The sequence below is a fragment of the Arachis hypogaea genome, chromosome 6 (assembly GCF_003086295.3).
Source record: "Arachis hypogaea cultivar Tifrunner chromosome 6, arahy.Tifrunner.gnm2.J5K5, whole genome shotgun sequence".
Taxonomy (NCBI): domain Eukaryota; kingdom Viridiplantae; phylum Streptophyta; class Magnoliopsida; order Fabales; family Fabaceae; genus Arachis; species Arachis hypogaea.
Genome location: NC_092041.1, coordinates 5,533,817 through 5,546,368, shown reverse-complemented (window position 1 = coordinate 5,546,368; position 12,552 = coordinate 5,533,817). Strand labels below are relative to the sequence as shown.

General features: G+C 33.7%; 1 protein-coding gene across 1 annotated transcript; it reads right to left on the bottom strand.

The window, feature by feature from the left end:
• Window positions 1-467: 467 nt before the first annotated feature.
• On the bottom strand, window positions 468-8,818 carry LOC112695567 (topless-related protein 3). Its single transcript, XM_025747948.3, has 25 exons — window positions 8,217-8,818; window positions 7,298-7,477; window positions 7,089-7,202; window positions 6,795-6,953; window positions 6,334-6,508; window positions 6,098-6,227; window positions 5,793-5,911; window positions 5,530-5,662; window positions 5,306-5,415; window positions 5,073-5,142; window positions 4,925-4,998; window positions 4,735-4,830; window positions 4,562-4,654; window positions 4,161-4,288; window positions 3,809-4,043; window positions 3,564-3,731; window positions 3,394-3,477; window positions 2,884-3,036; window positions 2,682-2,792; window positions 2,397-2,576; window positions 2,190-2,318; window positions 2,008-2,103; window positions 1,458-1,640; window positions 1,190-1,365; window positions 468-1,033 (listed from the first exon to the last, which is right to left on the bottom strand). The coding sequence occupies exons 1-25, from the start codon at window positions 8,294-8,296 to the stop codon at window positions 817-819; spliced, it is 3,393 nt and encodes a 1,130-aa protein (XP_025603733.1). The 5' UTR covers window positions 8,297-8,818; the 3' UTR covers window positions 468-816.
• Window positions 8,819-12,552: the final 3,734 nt, after the last annotated feature.

The following is a 12,552-nucleotide window of genomic DNA, read 5'->3' as shown; positions in this document are numbered from 1 at the left end:
GATCCAAAAGGTCAAAAATTCAATCCTTGGTAAACCTCAAAATTGTACAAATATTCCATTGACTCCCTGGCAGAACTCATAAACTATACAACTACCGAATACCAACTATAGTTGTGTCGATTAGTATTGCCTTGGCTTCTAAAGAACAATCCACACTTGGGAAGATGAAGTCCATTAATTATCTCAATTGTTGATTTAAATTAAAAAAAAAAACAGTCAATGACAAAGGATCACATATATATTTTATGAAATTATAAATCATTGCTATGTAAGTTATTGTTAAATAAAACAAGTTACATGAACGATTTACTTCTTGTATATTCAATATTCAATAAGTATACCTGTTCCGACTGAATTTGCAACGCTCTTAACAAAATTCATAACAAAATCATTAAAAGAGTGTTGTAATTCATAACAAAATTATACGAAGTGTAAGCCTTAAAAAACTTCTCATCACTATACATGTCTTAAGCAACAAAAATAAATAATCATACATATATACTTTTGCTAGAATTACATAACCAACTCATAATTGCAGCAGAACTGTGTGCTCTGATGTAATGTAAGAATGAACAGATTCGCAATGTTGATAACAGGAACACTACAATGAAATACCAATAATGTAATCATAGTTGGCTAGTAACAAATTTAGGTATACAGGAGCTAACATCTAAACATGTACCGTTTTATGTTCAAGCTGACCCAGACCATACCTTGAAGGACATGGGAGGTGGAAAATAAAAATCTAAAAATCCATGCTGATAAAATTACAGATTAAAAGAATAAAAATGCTAATTATGATACAATGAATCTTGTTTATCGTTGTGCCTGCTCGGGTGTGTGGTTGCTTGTTGTAGAAGAAGATGCTGCTCTACCGTTCAATATTCCATTATCAATGGGTGGACTAGTTCCCCATTTACCCTCTGATTCACTGGGCTCTATTACTTTCACAGACCCATCTGTCAATCCAACCGCGAATTGGTTCGCCTCTATTGGATGCGCAGCGACGACAACAGGATACAGAGATTGGCTTCTGCAATATACAAACAACACAGATCGAGTCCAGAACACTATGATGCAGAAACATTTTTATTGCATCGAAATGAAAGAAACATATCACAATAAATAAATCAAAACCAAATTTGATATTTAAAAAATATGAATAGTCCAACCAGTACTCTTAACTTACCCACTTAAAGTTGCTGATTGCACATATGTTGATAGTGCAATACGACATCGTAGTCTCAAGCTATCCGCATCAAAAACTCCAGTATTGCCATCACAGAATGTAGCGTAAATTAACTGACTGTTGCAGGAATAAGCTGCATATGATATAGGAGCAGGAAGAACATCTTGTGGAACCCACTGCAGACAATCAATTTATAAGCATATCTCAGTTTATTTTTCCTCTGTTAAAAACCAGCAGTTCTATCAATACGACAGGAGACATTCCATACCTGCCGAATGCGTTCCATCTTAGAGGCGTCATATATTGCCAATTGAGTCTCATGGGCTACCAATAAGCGTAGTTGGTCAGAATGAAACTGCACTCTAGTGTCACCAGTGGGGGCCTTTCCAGCAGGTAGCTGTATTGGAACCGATTTTCTTTTCTCCCATGTATCAATGCTCCACACGCTAAGCTGTACAAAATAATTCAATAGATTAAACTGTAATGAAAAGGCAAATTATAAGCTTATGGAAACTATACATAAAATAGTATTAAACAGCAACGACATATTGCATATGGTACAATTCCTATCGGACTCGCTAATTACAATGAAGTAAAAATATTTATTAATTTCAGAAAGATCACCGATATCAAACAAGGCTATTCTATTATCTTTTACACCAAAGCAACCAAATATCATGGGATAATCTCTAGTGAAAAGATGGAAAACTAACAACGGATCACCACCAAAGAATCATAAATTATTAGGCATTTGATTTGCACAATTGATTTCCGATGACTTTAATCTTGAATGAAAGGAGAACAGTTAAAGAACATACATGAGCATCAGCAGCTGATGAAACAAGGATGTTGAGATTTGTTGAGAAGGCTAAACCAGTAATACGTTTCTGGTGTCCCTTCAATTTTGATTTCACCTATAATACGAACCAAAAGAAAATGAGATTGTTTGAAAATATTATTATAAAATTAAAAAAAAAAAGAAATCGGAGATTGTGCCCACCTCATCAACTCTGACATTATAAATATGAATGGTAGAATCCTCCATTCCGATGGCAATTATGTTGTTATCCTGAGGATGGAAAGCCAGAAAAGTAGAGGCAGGAGGTGGTGGCATGAATGTTGTCATTACCTGGAACACAGTGAACCATAAGTAACTAGAAAAATTAGCAACTAAGAATTACCAGGGTTAGTTTATTTGAATGCATACCTTGAACGTCATCATGTTAAATAATGAAACCTTCCCACCACAGGCAGACATAACATATGAATCATTCTTTGAGAGTGCAATGCAAGGAACTGCTTCTTCAAGATTGACACCTGAGATATCGTTGGTCATAAGAAGACCACTGTTGGGTTGCCAATGTTGTGGAACAACACTGGCAGTTGCCTGCAATCATGCGTGTAAGAAGTCTGTTCGCTATGAAAAGGGTGAAAGAAACACAAAACATACACAAGAAAGGATTTGAGCGGTTATATATTCTGCTAAGATTACCTTCCCAGTGGGATTCTGTTCACCGCGTGTCCATTTCCACAGCTTCTGAACACCGTTTGAACCAAGTGCCAAGAGACCAGCACCAGAGTTTGTATATAGAAGTCGAACAACCTATGCACAAAAGAGTTAAATAAGTTCACAGAAAAAACTTCAAGAGATGAAAATCGCAATCCCACTTTCATACAATCAACAGTAAACAAACCTTGCTAGAAGAATCTGTGCTGTCAGGCATGGTTACTAACCGACACTGGACTGGATCCAGAATTTCAGACAGCTGCCATGGTTTAGTTCTATCAATTGCATCTTCCACAATTCTTGGTTTCTCAACATTTCGACCTGCGGGATCAACTCCATTCTTTGTTGAAAATGGAGAATTTGATCAACTTTGGTATACAAGTAATAAGATGCATATGATTCATGCAAAATAAGTGACTTAATAAAGAGTAAGATACAAAAAAACTTAGCCAGCTCATTCCACTTCAGGCATCAAACAATAATATCCAAAAGATTGCCATCGATTGCATGCAAGGTTATAGCATAATATAATTACTATTACCAGAAGCTTGTACTACATGATCGTGCATGTTTGTACAGATCAAACGAAATGCATCATCATATTACATAAAAAATACTCCCTAAATGTTATGACTAGTCAGTATGTAAACATTGTAATCATGCATATTGTATTGAGTTCACAGGGATAGTTTCATACAAGAATTGGAGAAGGCCTGACAGGGGAGCTCCTTTCCACTTTACAGTTGACAGGACTAACGTTAACAGCAGCAGAGCCAGATGCCTAATTAACATAACTCAAGTGCACATTGTAAGTACTTGATCCAAATATAACAAGAACTAAGCAGAAATGAGGAACTGTTTCCAAACCTTGATTGCAGCAGATTCAATGGGTGATCTCAATGCTTCAAAAGCTGGAGTTTCAATCGTTCTTAAAGATCTAAGACCACTAGCATTGGCAAGAATTTTGAATCCGTTGTCCGCAGTAGTAACAGCAAGAAGATTTCCTTCCTTGTTGAATCTCAGGCGTGGAAGGCCCTAAACAGGGTACAAACACATGAGGGGATATCTTCATAAAGTGTCGCACTCAGATGAACTAAGATGATAAAACGTACCTGAAGTCCACCGTCAGCATCAATGCTAGCAAGAACATTAATATTGTCCATGTCCCAAAACTTGATTTGACCTTCTTCTCCAGCAGCTAAGAAGCGATTTTGAGTTGTGTCAAACTGCACAACACCAGCAGATTTCTTTCTGAAACCATTGTATGTTCTCTTGATGGCTCCTTCGCTTTCATTCCACTCAACAAGGTATGACTCTCCATCTTTACTTGTCCCACAAGAAAACAGTCTTTTGTGTTTGAGGGGGGGGGGGGGGAGGGAGGGGGAAGGAATCAGTTTCATTCAACATGTCAAATATTCAATATCCAAACTTAACATGAAATATCCACACACAAATCCACCTTACCTACTCCCATCAGCACTATAAAGCATTGTAGTACACCAGTGACCAGGGGCATCATAGTCAACCCTGGAACCCATGTTATCATATAGCCAGGCTTTTATTTTGCCATCGATGGCAGTTGAAAATATGAACTGCAGAGTTACAATAACAAAATTTAATACCAATGAACACAGTATTAAACAGAATAGTGCAACCATATACAATATCCACACATAACTCTTGAAAACAAAACTAACATTCAGGGCTTGTGAGACATGACTCCGATGGACTTCTTAAATCAATTAGTAACAGAGATATCGTCAATCAAAATTTACAAACACCAATCCTTATAAATAAAGTAATGCAGAAAATGCAACGCAAGCAAGACATAAACTAATTAAAGAATATATCATATATTATTGTACCTGTATGTTCTCCTTGTGGTGAGGACAAATGGAATATACAGGTGCATCATGCCCCTCAAAGTTAAATAGTCTTCGCCCAGTTAAATCCCACACCTATTAAGATTTTCTCCTTTAGACAAAACAAATAGTTAATTTTTCTTATCTGAAGATTACAATGAGTAGATTTTATGCACCTTTATCAACTTATCATCCCCACAAGTCACAATGCAAAGTTGCTTATTTGGATGAGCAAATGCCAAGTCGTTCACACCACCAATGTGGGCATCAACCTGAACCAACAAGAAAATGTACCTCAAACTGTAAATCATAAGTTTTCAGTTGATTTTTCTAAGAACAATTTCACTTTGTTGAGAATAATCTCACCTCTATGCGCTGAGTTAGCTCATTTGAACCAGTGTAGGCATACAAGTGAATCAAATGTTTAGTAAATGCGACACCTATATGGAAAAAACCAACCAATTAGATGATGCAAACATCAGACAACATAAAATGATTTTTGAACATCACATACCCACAAAACTTCCATCGGGGCTCCATGTAACACGGCTGACAGAAATAGGGGCATCTTTGACCGCAGCAGCCTGCAAAAAATATCAATTATGAGATTCCAAAAGGTTTTGAAATCTCAAGCACTACTCCCAGATTAAATAGTGGTGGTCTGAATGCAATTAATGGTAATGTAGGAAAAGAAACACTCCTTGGTATGCGTAGTAGATTAAAAAAATTTAAAAAAATAATTAAAACCTGAAATGGTAATGAACATGCTGAGATATCCCATATCTTGAATGGCTTTGTAACCAATCTATCTCGCAAAGTAAGTTCCCAGAGGGCAATTTCACCATTGTTAGATCCAACTGCCATCAGAAATATATGAAGTTAATTTTATTATTATTATTATTATTATTATTATTATTGGTTGGGGCATTATCATAGTGAACAAATGTTATATCCACAACAATTGAATATACCAAGAAGTAAGGTTTGGTGAGAAGGATGAAAGTCCATGCTTGTCACAGAGGAGCCTTGATGTAAAGTCATAGCCACTGTTCTTGGTAGATCTTCCGGTGACCAAGAAGCTTGTCGGGCTGTCGGATAGGAAACCTAAATTTCAAGAAATGAAACCAGAATGATGTGGTTAATTAACCATTACAAAGGTGAAGCCCTATGCAGCTAAGGAGATACCCAAAGCACATCTATGCTAAACAGGAAGTCTGAAAATTATCAGAACTACCTCCTCTAGAGAAGGAGCAGGCCGAAGTCTTTTCATTAGCTGGTCATGATCGGCAGCATTCTGATAATCAACCATGCCAGGAGCTGTTGGAGGTGTCCTCGGCCTCTTCAAGATAGACACTAATTTTGGAAAATGGCAATAGTAATTAATTCATGAGAAACACTTGCACTGTGAAACTACAGAATATGTAACATTTTAAGCAAAATCTCAACAACTTGTCCTCATCCGGACACAATCAAAGTTGTCAAAGTCCCCCCCCCCCCCCTTTTCTTGATCCAAAAAGAAAGTAACCATATCTTTATAACCTTGATTCTGTGGGAGTGGCATGCTTGATGCCGTAACAACAGCTGCTTGGACAGATGATGAAGCTGACGCATTAGCCATCCAACCAGCCAAAGCATTTGCATTAGCAGTTGCGGCAGCAGGCGGAAATGGCTATACAAAATAAATGAAAGCAAATATTCATTAATCAACATGATTAACTAGCTTCATAATCAATAAAACATGTCACAAAACAATTTTCTAAGATACGGTTTCATACACCATGAGCTCCAAGTGAAGTATAGGCAGCAGGCTTTGCAACAGCAGCAACTGGAAGATTGACAGGTGCAGGTGCTAGAGGACCATTAGGAGGAGTACATGTGTGATCAGTGAATAGTGTCTTTATATCTGGGTTTGGCCTGGGGTTTTTGCAAAGCTGGTGCTGCCAATTCAGACTGCATTGATAAGGAACAAAGAAAAGATTAGGAAAAATAAGGAACACGACACATAAGTTGTTAAAAGTAGTGTGTAAAACTAAAAGATATAATGTTTGGGTGTGGCATGAAGGAAAAATCCATACATCTCACTTATCAATCAGTTCACAAAAGTAATCCAACAAACAATGAACTGGGGTTAAAAAATAAATAAATAAATAAAAACCACAGCAAGATCTTCTGATCAGAGAGAAAATCAGTCAGACTCATAGCTCTGCTAATTTATCTAAAGCTACAGCTTCCATACCTTTGATTAATTAAGGTCCGCAATCTTGATGATTTAAGTGTAGGGAAGATAAGCTTATCACGGAAAAGTGGATTTGCTTCTATCAGCTTTTTAAGCTCAATCAACATGATCCCGCGAGCAGTTTTGGTGTCACCATACTTGGACAGCTGCTCATTCTCCCTGGCATATGCCATGACAAGAAAAATATCATAGCTTAGTAAGTCTATAGGTCCAAAAAAATAAAAAATATGAAACAATTTGATAAATATGACACCGGAATAAAAACGCCATTGCATTACGTAGACTACAAGTTACCTGAAATTATTAAGCGTTAACAGCTGCGTAATTTCTTTGTATAGTTCCTCATTGAAGGTGGAGAACACTTTTAAATCACCCACTAATATCTCAACAGCCTTTGCCTTGTCTTGCCTAAAATTTAAAATGCAAGAGAGAAACAAAAGATCAATATACCAAAATAAGGACAAATACAATTAGATTTCAAGAAGGTACAAAGTAATATATACCTATCAAGGGCTTCAAGATATTTCTGCTTCCTGATTTCAAAGAATATTTTCATGGAGTATCTATTATCATCAACTTTTGTAAACCCTGCCAAATACTTCTCAACTTCTTCCCATTCGCCAGCCTGTACTTTTTCCTCAAAGTATTTCATGTTGAAGAAAAACCCCGACTCTTTCTCAAGCCTGCATCCATGAACAAGTAGCTAGTGTCATCTTCATGTATGAAATGAGAAATGCTCAACAAATGAAGAGGAAGAATGATCATTTTATCTTGTCTCAACTCTAATTAGGCAGGCAATTCTTAACCTTCTACTAGGTGAAATAACAGCCAACAAAGTAAAACATCTTTGTCTAAAGTACAATATATATTTATAAACCACCTGTATCTTCAACCCGGTCAATCAGCGGTCAATAGTGAAGGAATGTAACTCCATTTATTAATTCTATAGATTAGGACTTAGGATTTTCATTATAAACTATACACAGATCAACATTTAGATAGTTTATAATCACACAGCTAGTGATTAAGTTATCCACATCCAAATTACAAGGCTTTCAAACTCACAAGAAAATCAGCATTAGTACAAAATTTCAAAAGCGTTTTCCCACCTCATTTCTTTATTATTCAGCTAATTTTCAATAATATTGACCATCACAAAAGAGCTAAAGATGAAAGCCTTCAAAGTTCAGACAAATAGATTTCCTAACGGCCCTTTCGACAAGCAATCATACATAAATAACATAATTTTAACATAAACACTTTCCTCTGTTCTGTTGCGTGGATTATGAATTGCTTCCTGCCTATTGATAATTATCTTAAACAACAAAATATATTGCAGGAAAAGTAGCAGACAAATTAAACTAAAACCAAAAAAGGGTAACAAATATTTTCTTTTAAAAAAATAGAGAAAGGGGTGTTTACTTGTGCACCGACTCTTTGAATTTTTCCTCCTCCAGAAATTGGAGTATGAGAAACACCAATTCTCTGCTCAGAGAAGTCATAGCAGCTCCTAAATCTGAAACCCTACCAATAATTTCGATATTCGAGAACCGATCTTCAAACGGGAAAAACCCGAAACCAAAACCTTGAGACCCGAAAAGAAAAACAGCCGGGAACTTCAATTTCGCGAAACGGAGAGAAATCAGAACCAAACCGCACAAACTCGACTCCAAATCTGAAGCCACATACACTCCGCAACCCCAAAATCCTCAAGAATTAAGAGGTTGTTGAGCGATATATGAGCTCCAAGTTCGAGAATTTCTAGGGTTTGAAAGGCTGCGGATAAGGGAGGAGAGAGAGAGGTAGAGAGAGAGAGGGAGAACTTTGAGAGACTTGGTCTCGCTATCTTCGATGCGTTTGTACAGGGTCTTTCTTTTTCTACTGACCTATCAGAGATAAGTAGAACTGCATATATGATAAGTGAGTTTAATTTAAGATAGCTTATCATTTCGTGACTGATAAGGCAACTACAAGAGTGTCGCGGATTCGAAACTAGTTATTCAAATCTAGTGAATATTCGCAACACACGTCCACTCGAACCCCATCTTTTTTATTCGTACTGTCGCTTTCGCTTTGAACCGATAATCTCAATTTATTAACTCTTCAATGTCAAGTCTCATCCTGTTTTTCGCCATTTTATCGTGAGAACTTTTCCGAGGATGTGAAAACCACGCGCGGGCAGCATTCATCCCCGGGGCCACTTCCCCTTTGTCGTTTTCTATTTTTTCTAATTTGTTTTTAGATTTTTGTTTTTTCCTCTTTTGTTCTCCATTCTTGTCTGGAACACTGTCAAGAACCATCCTTCTTTGTCTGGTCGATTTATTACGGATGAATTTAATTAATACGTGTCTTTAAAATATAAATTGAAATTATTAATTATAATCATTTTTCAAAAGACAAATAAAATTTAAATTTTTAACATATTCATTATATATTAAATAAAATAAAAAATTTTAATTTATATTAATAATAATTTTAACTTGTATTCTTAATAAGTGTCAAATTTTAGCTCATATGCATTGGCTTTTTCTTTTATCCGATTTTAAATTAAAAAATAAAATTATTATCTCTTTTTTAATAAATGAAAAAATATAGGGAGCCAATGGCTTAAACATATAATACGGATAATAGAGGTTTAGAAAGTATTAGAGATATAATCATTAGTGTTACATTGTCCTATCAAATTATACTTTTGCGATGAGTGGTTTCATGATATGATATTAGACTTCTAGATCCGAAAGGTTAGGGGTTCGATCCTTGGTGAATCCCAAAATCAACTTAAGTTTTTGGGATGAATGATTTTATGACATGAGATGTTTATTTATTCTAGTATCCAAATGGTTATTCTGGATAATATGGATGATGTTCATTCTATTCATGGATTAAAGATTTAGCTTATTATACACATTGTACACTTAAGTTATTGACTCCCTAGTACTACTCTTAATAAATTAAACAATTATACTATATATATATATATATATATATATATATATTAAAAATAAACTGTCAACTTAGTTATTTATATAAAAATATATTAAAATATAAAATATACATTAAAATTAATTAAATAATATATATTTATATAATAAATAAATACTTTTTGTGTACATAGTATTTTTATAAATTAAAATAGAATCCTCATAGATTCGGAAAAAAAAATCATAACAAAACTATTCGAATTATCTTTCTCATTTTTGTAACAATAGTGAATCAAAGTAATTTATAATATCAATTTACCTATTTTTAAAGTATTTATGGGTACGAATAATCTAATTTATGTATCTATTTATTTACTTAATATGTTAAAATTAGATTTTTTTTCCAACTAAAAAAAGTAAGGTATTGATTTCTCATGAATTTATTTTTTATTTTTCTGCCAAAATGAATACATTATTTTTTCTTCTAAATTTATTTTAGAAAAATATATTTATTATAATTATACTATAATTAGCATTTAAGTAATAAAAGATTGATTAGTGCTACAAAATTAACAATTTATAATTTTTAAGCACATTTTTTCTTTTTTTATTCTTCATTTTGTTATTAACTTCATTTATTTTATTTTATACTTGTATATACATATTCAAATTATATGAATTGTTTCTTAAAATAAAGATGATTCTATTGACGAATATTATTTTAAACAATTTTATCAAAGTTAAAATTTTAAAAAGAAGACAGTATAAGTATTATATAGTAATTTGACTATTTTTTAATTATATTTAATTTTTTAATTACCAAATTTTTTTTTTAAGTTAAGCGAGCTAGCTTGCCGGCTTGTCAACTCGCTACAAAGTGAAGAGAGCTAACATTTTGAGTTTGTTGTACTTGGTAGGACGGGTTGGCTGGTCCTTTTTTAGGGCGGGCGAGGCAAACTATCCGCTTTGTCATCCCTACCCCCAATTATCTTTTCAGCTTACGACATCCCACCCTATTTCACAGCACTTTACCATTCGAGTCTCCCACTATCTTGCTTTACCATCAAGTTCCCTACCATTTTCTTTGGCCAACACCATTGCTCTTCACAGTACCTCAATGCTACACATTGTCTTCTCTGTTGATTCATTACTCTGGTATGCTTCAATGCTTCAATGTGTGATTCTGTTATGATTTTAGTGGTCAGATTTTGCCTCACTACTTTACTAGTGATATTTAATATAGTGGTATATTTTTACTTTATTCTCTTTCAATTTGCACTGTTTTATGCCTTTTAGCACTTTTAATTCTTGTATTCTATGCCTTTTTTATGTTTTGAGTGTTCTCTTTCATATTTTATTATTTTTTATTGTTTGTTATTTCTATTTCCATTACATATTTATATATTTTCTCCTATTTTTTAATATTTTTAAATTTAATTTTTAATCGGCGCCCAATTACTTAAACCAAATCTACTCAAATCTGATCAGTTTGGATTGGTTCGAGTCCACTTTTTAAAAAATTACCCGATTCAATCCGAATCAATTAAATTTTTATTGATTCGATTCTCATTCTCCGATAAACCTAAACTAACCCGACCCAACTCGTGAACATGACTACTTTATTCTATCTGCACAGATGCCTGTGTTGCCCATAATTTTTATGTTTTTTGTATAATGTTTAAAATGTTTGATATGATTTTTCAACACTTACATATTTTTAGTTTGGTATTTTGTGATTTTAGGTCATTTTGGATGAAAAGTTTCTCATTTTTATATGTGATCTGACTTTCAAATGTATTTAATTAGTGTTTGAGTGTCAGTTAGCGGGATGACAATTTTTTGCAGTAGAGTAGGTATTTGCAAAGATTTATCCATTGAGAAAAATTTTAAGGGTCATTGTCTCTGTGCGAAGACAAAAAATAGGTATCCATTCAATAATAGGGCGGGTAGACTAGGACAAGAGGTACTTGTATAAATAATATTCATTAATGTGAAATTACTAAAATATCTTTTATATATTATTTGAGAAATCCTAATTTCTCCTCTTAACTCTTCCTCACTCACCCTCACCTAATAATCGCCACACTCGCAGCCTTACTCATCCTCATAGTCACCACCCTCACTTGCGAGCTCATTGCCTCTACTAGCAGATTCGTTGCCGCTTTCAGCAACCTTGTTCTCGCTACTTCTAATAGCTTCATTGCCTCTACCAACAGCCTCGTTGCTGCTAACTTTTTTCGCCATTGATTTGCTACTCTGATCTACCTCCGTTTTAAAGAAGATATTTGTATTTTTGTAGTAAAATTTCGGTGTAAAAATTAAGATATTTATGTGTTATTGTTAAGAAATTTTGGTATTATTTTTTGATAAATTCTGCACAATTCAAAACTCTTCTTCTTTCTCTTTTTCATCTTTCGTTTCGTTTTCTTTTTTTTTCATATTATTTTATTTTATCATAATTCTTATTATTTTATTCTTTTGAGAAAAATAAAAAAAGTAACTGCAATAACATAAAAAATATGAGAAAAAATAAAAATAAAATACAACAACACCAATATAAAAAAAAAGAGTAGATACAAAAAAATATTTATATTAATAAAACACGCGTATATAAACATTACGTAAAATAAAAATAATTTTTATTGAATTTGAGTTAACTTAATTAAACATAACCGCTAAAAAGACTTGAAAAATAATGGAACTGAAATCCTAAACATAATTCTTAAGCTTAATACTCTGAAAAAAATTTATTTGAAATTTCTAATTTATTGTGTTCATTATTCCCTCCATTTTTTTATTTTATTCAACGAATTAGAAGAGATTGCAACAAGCAAATG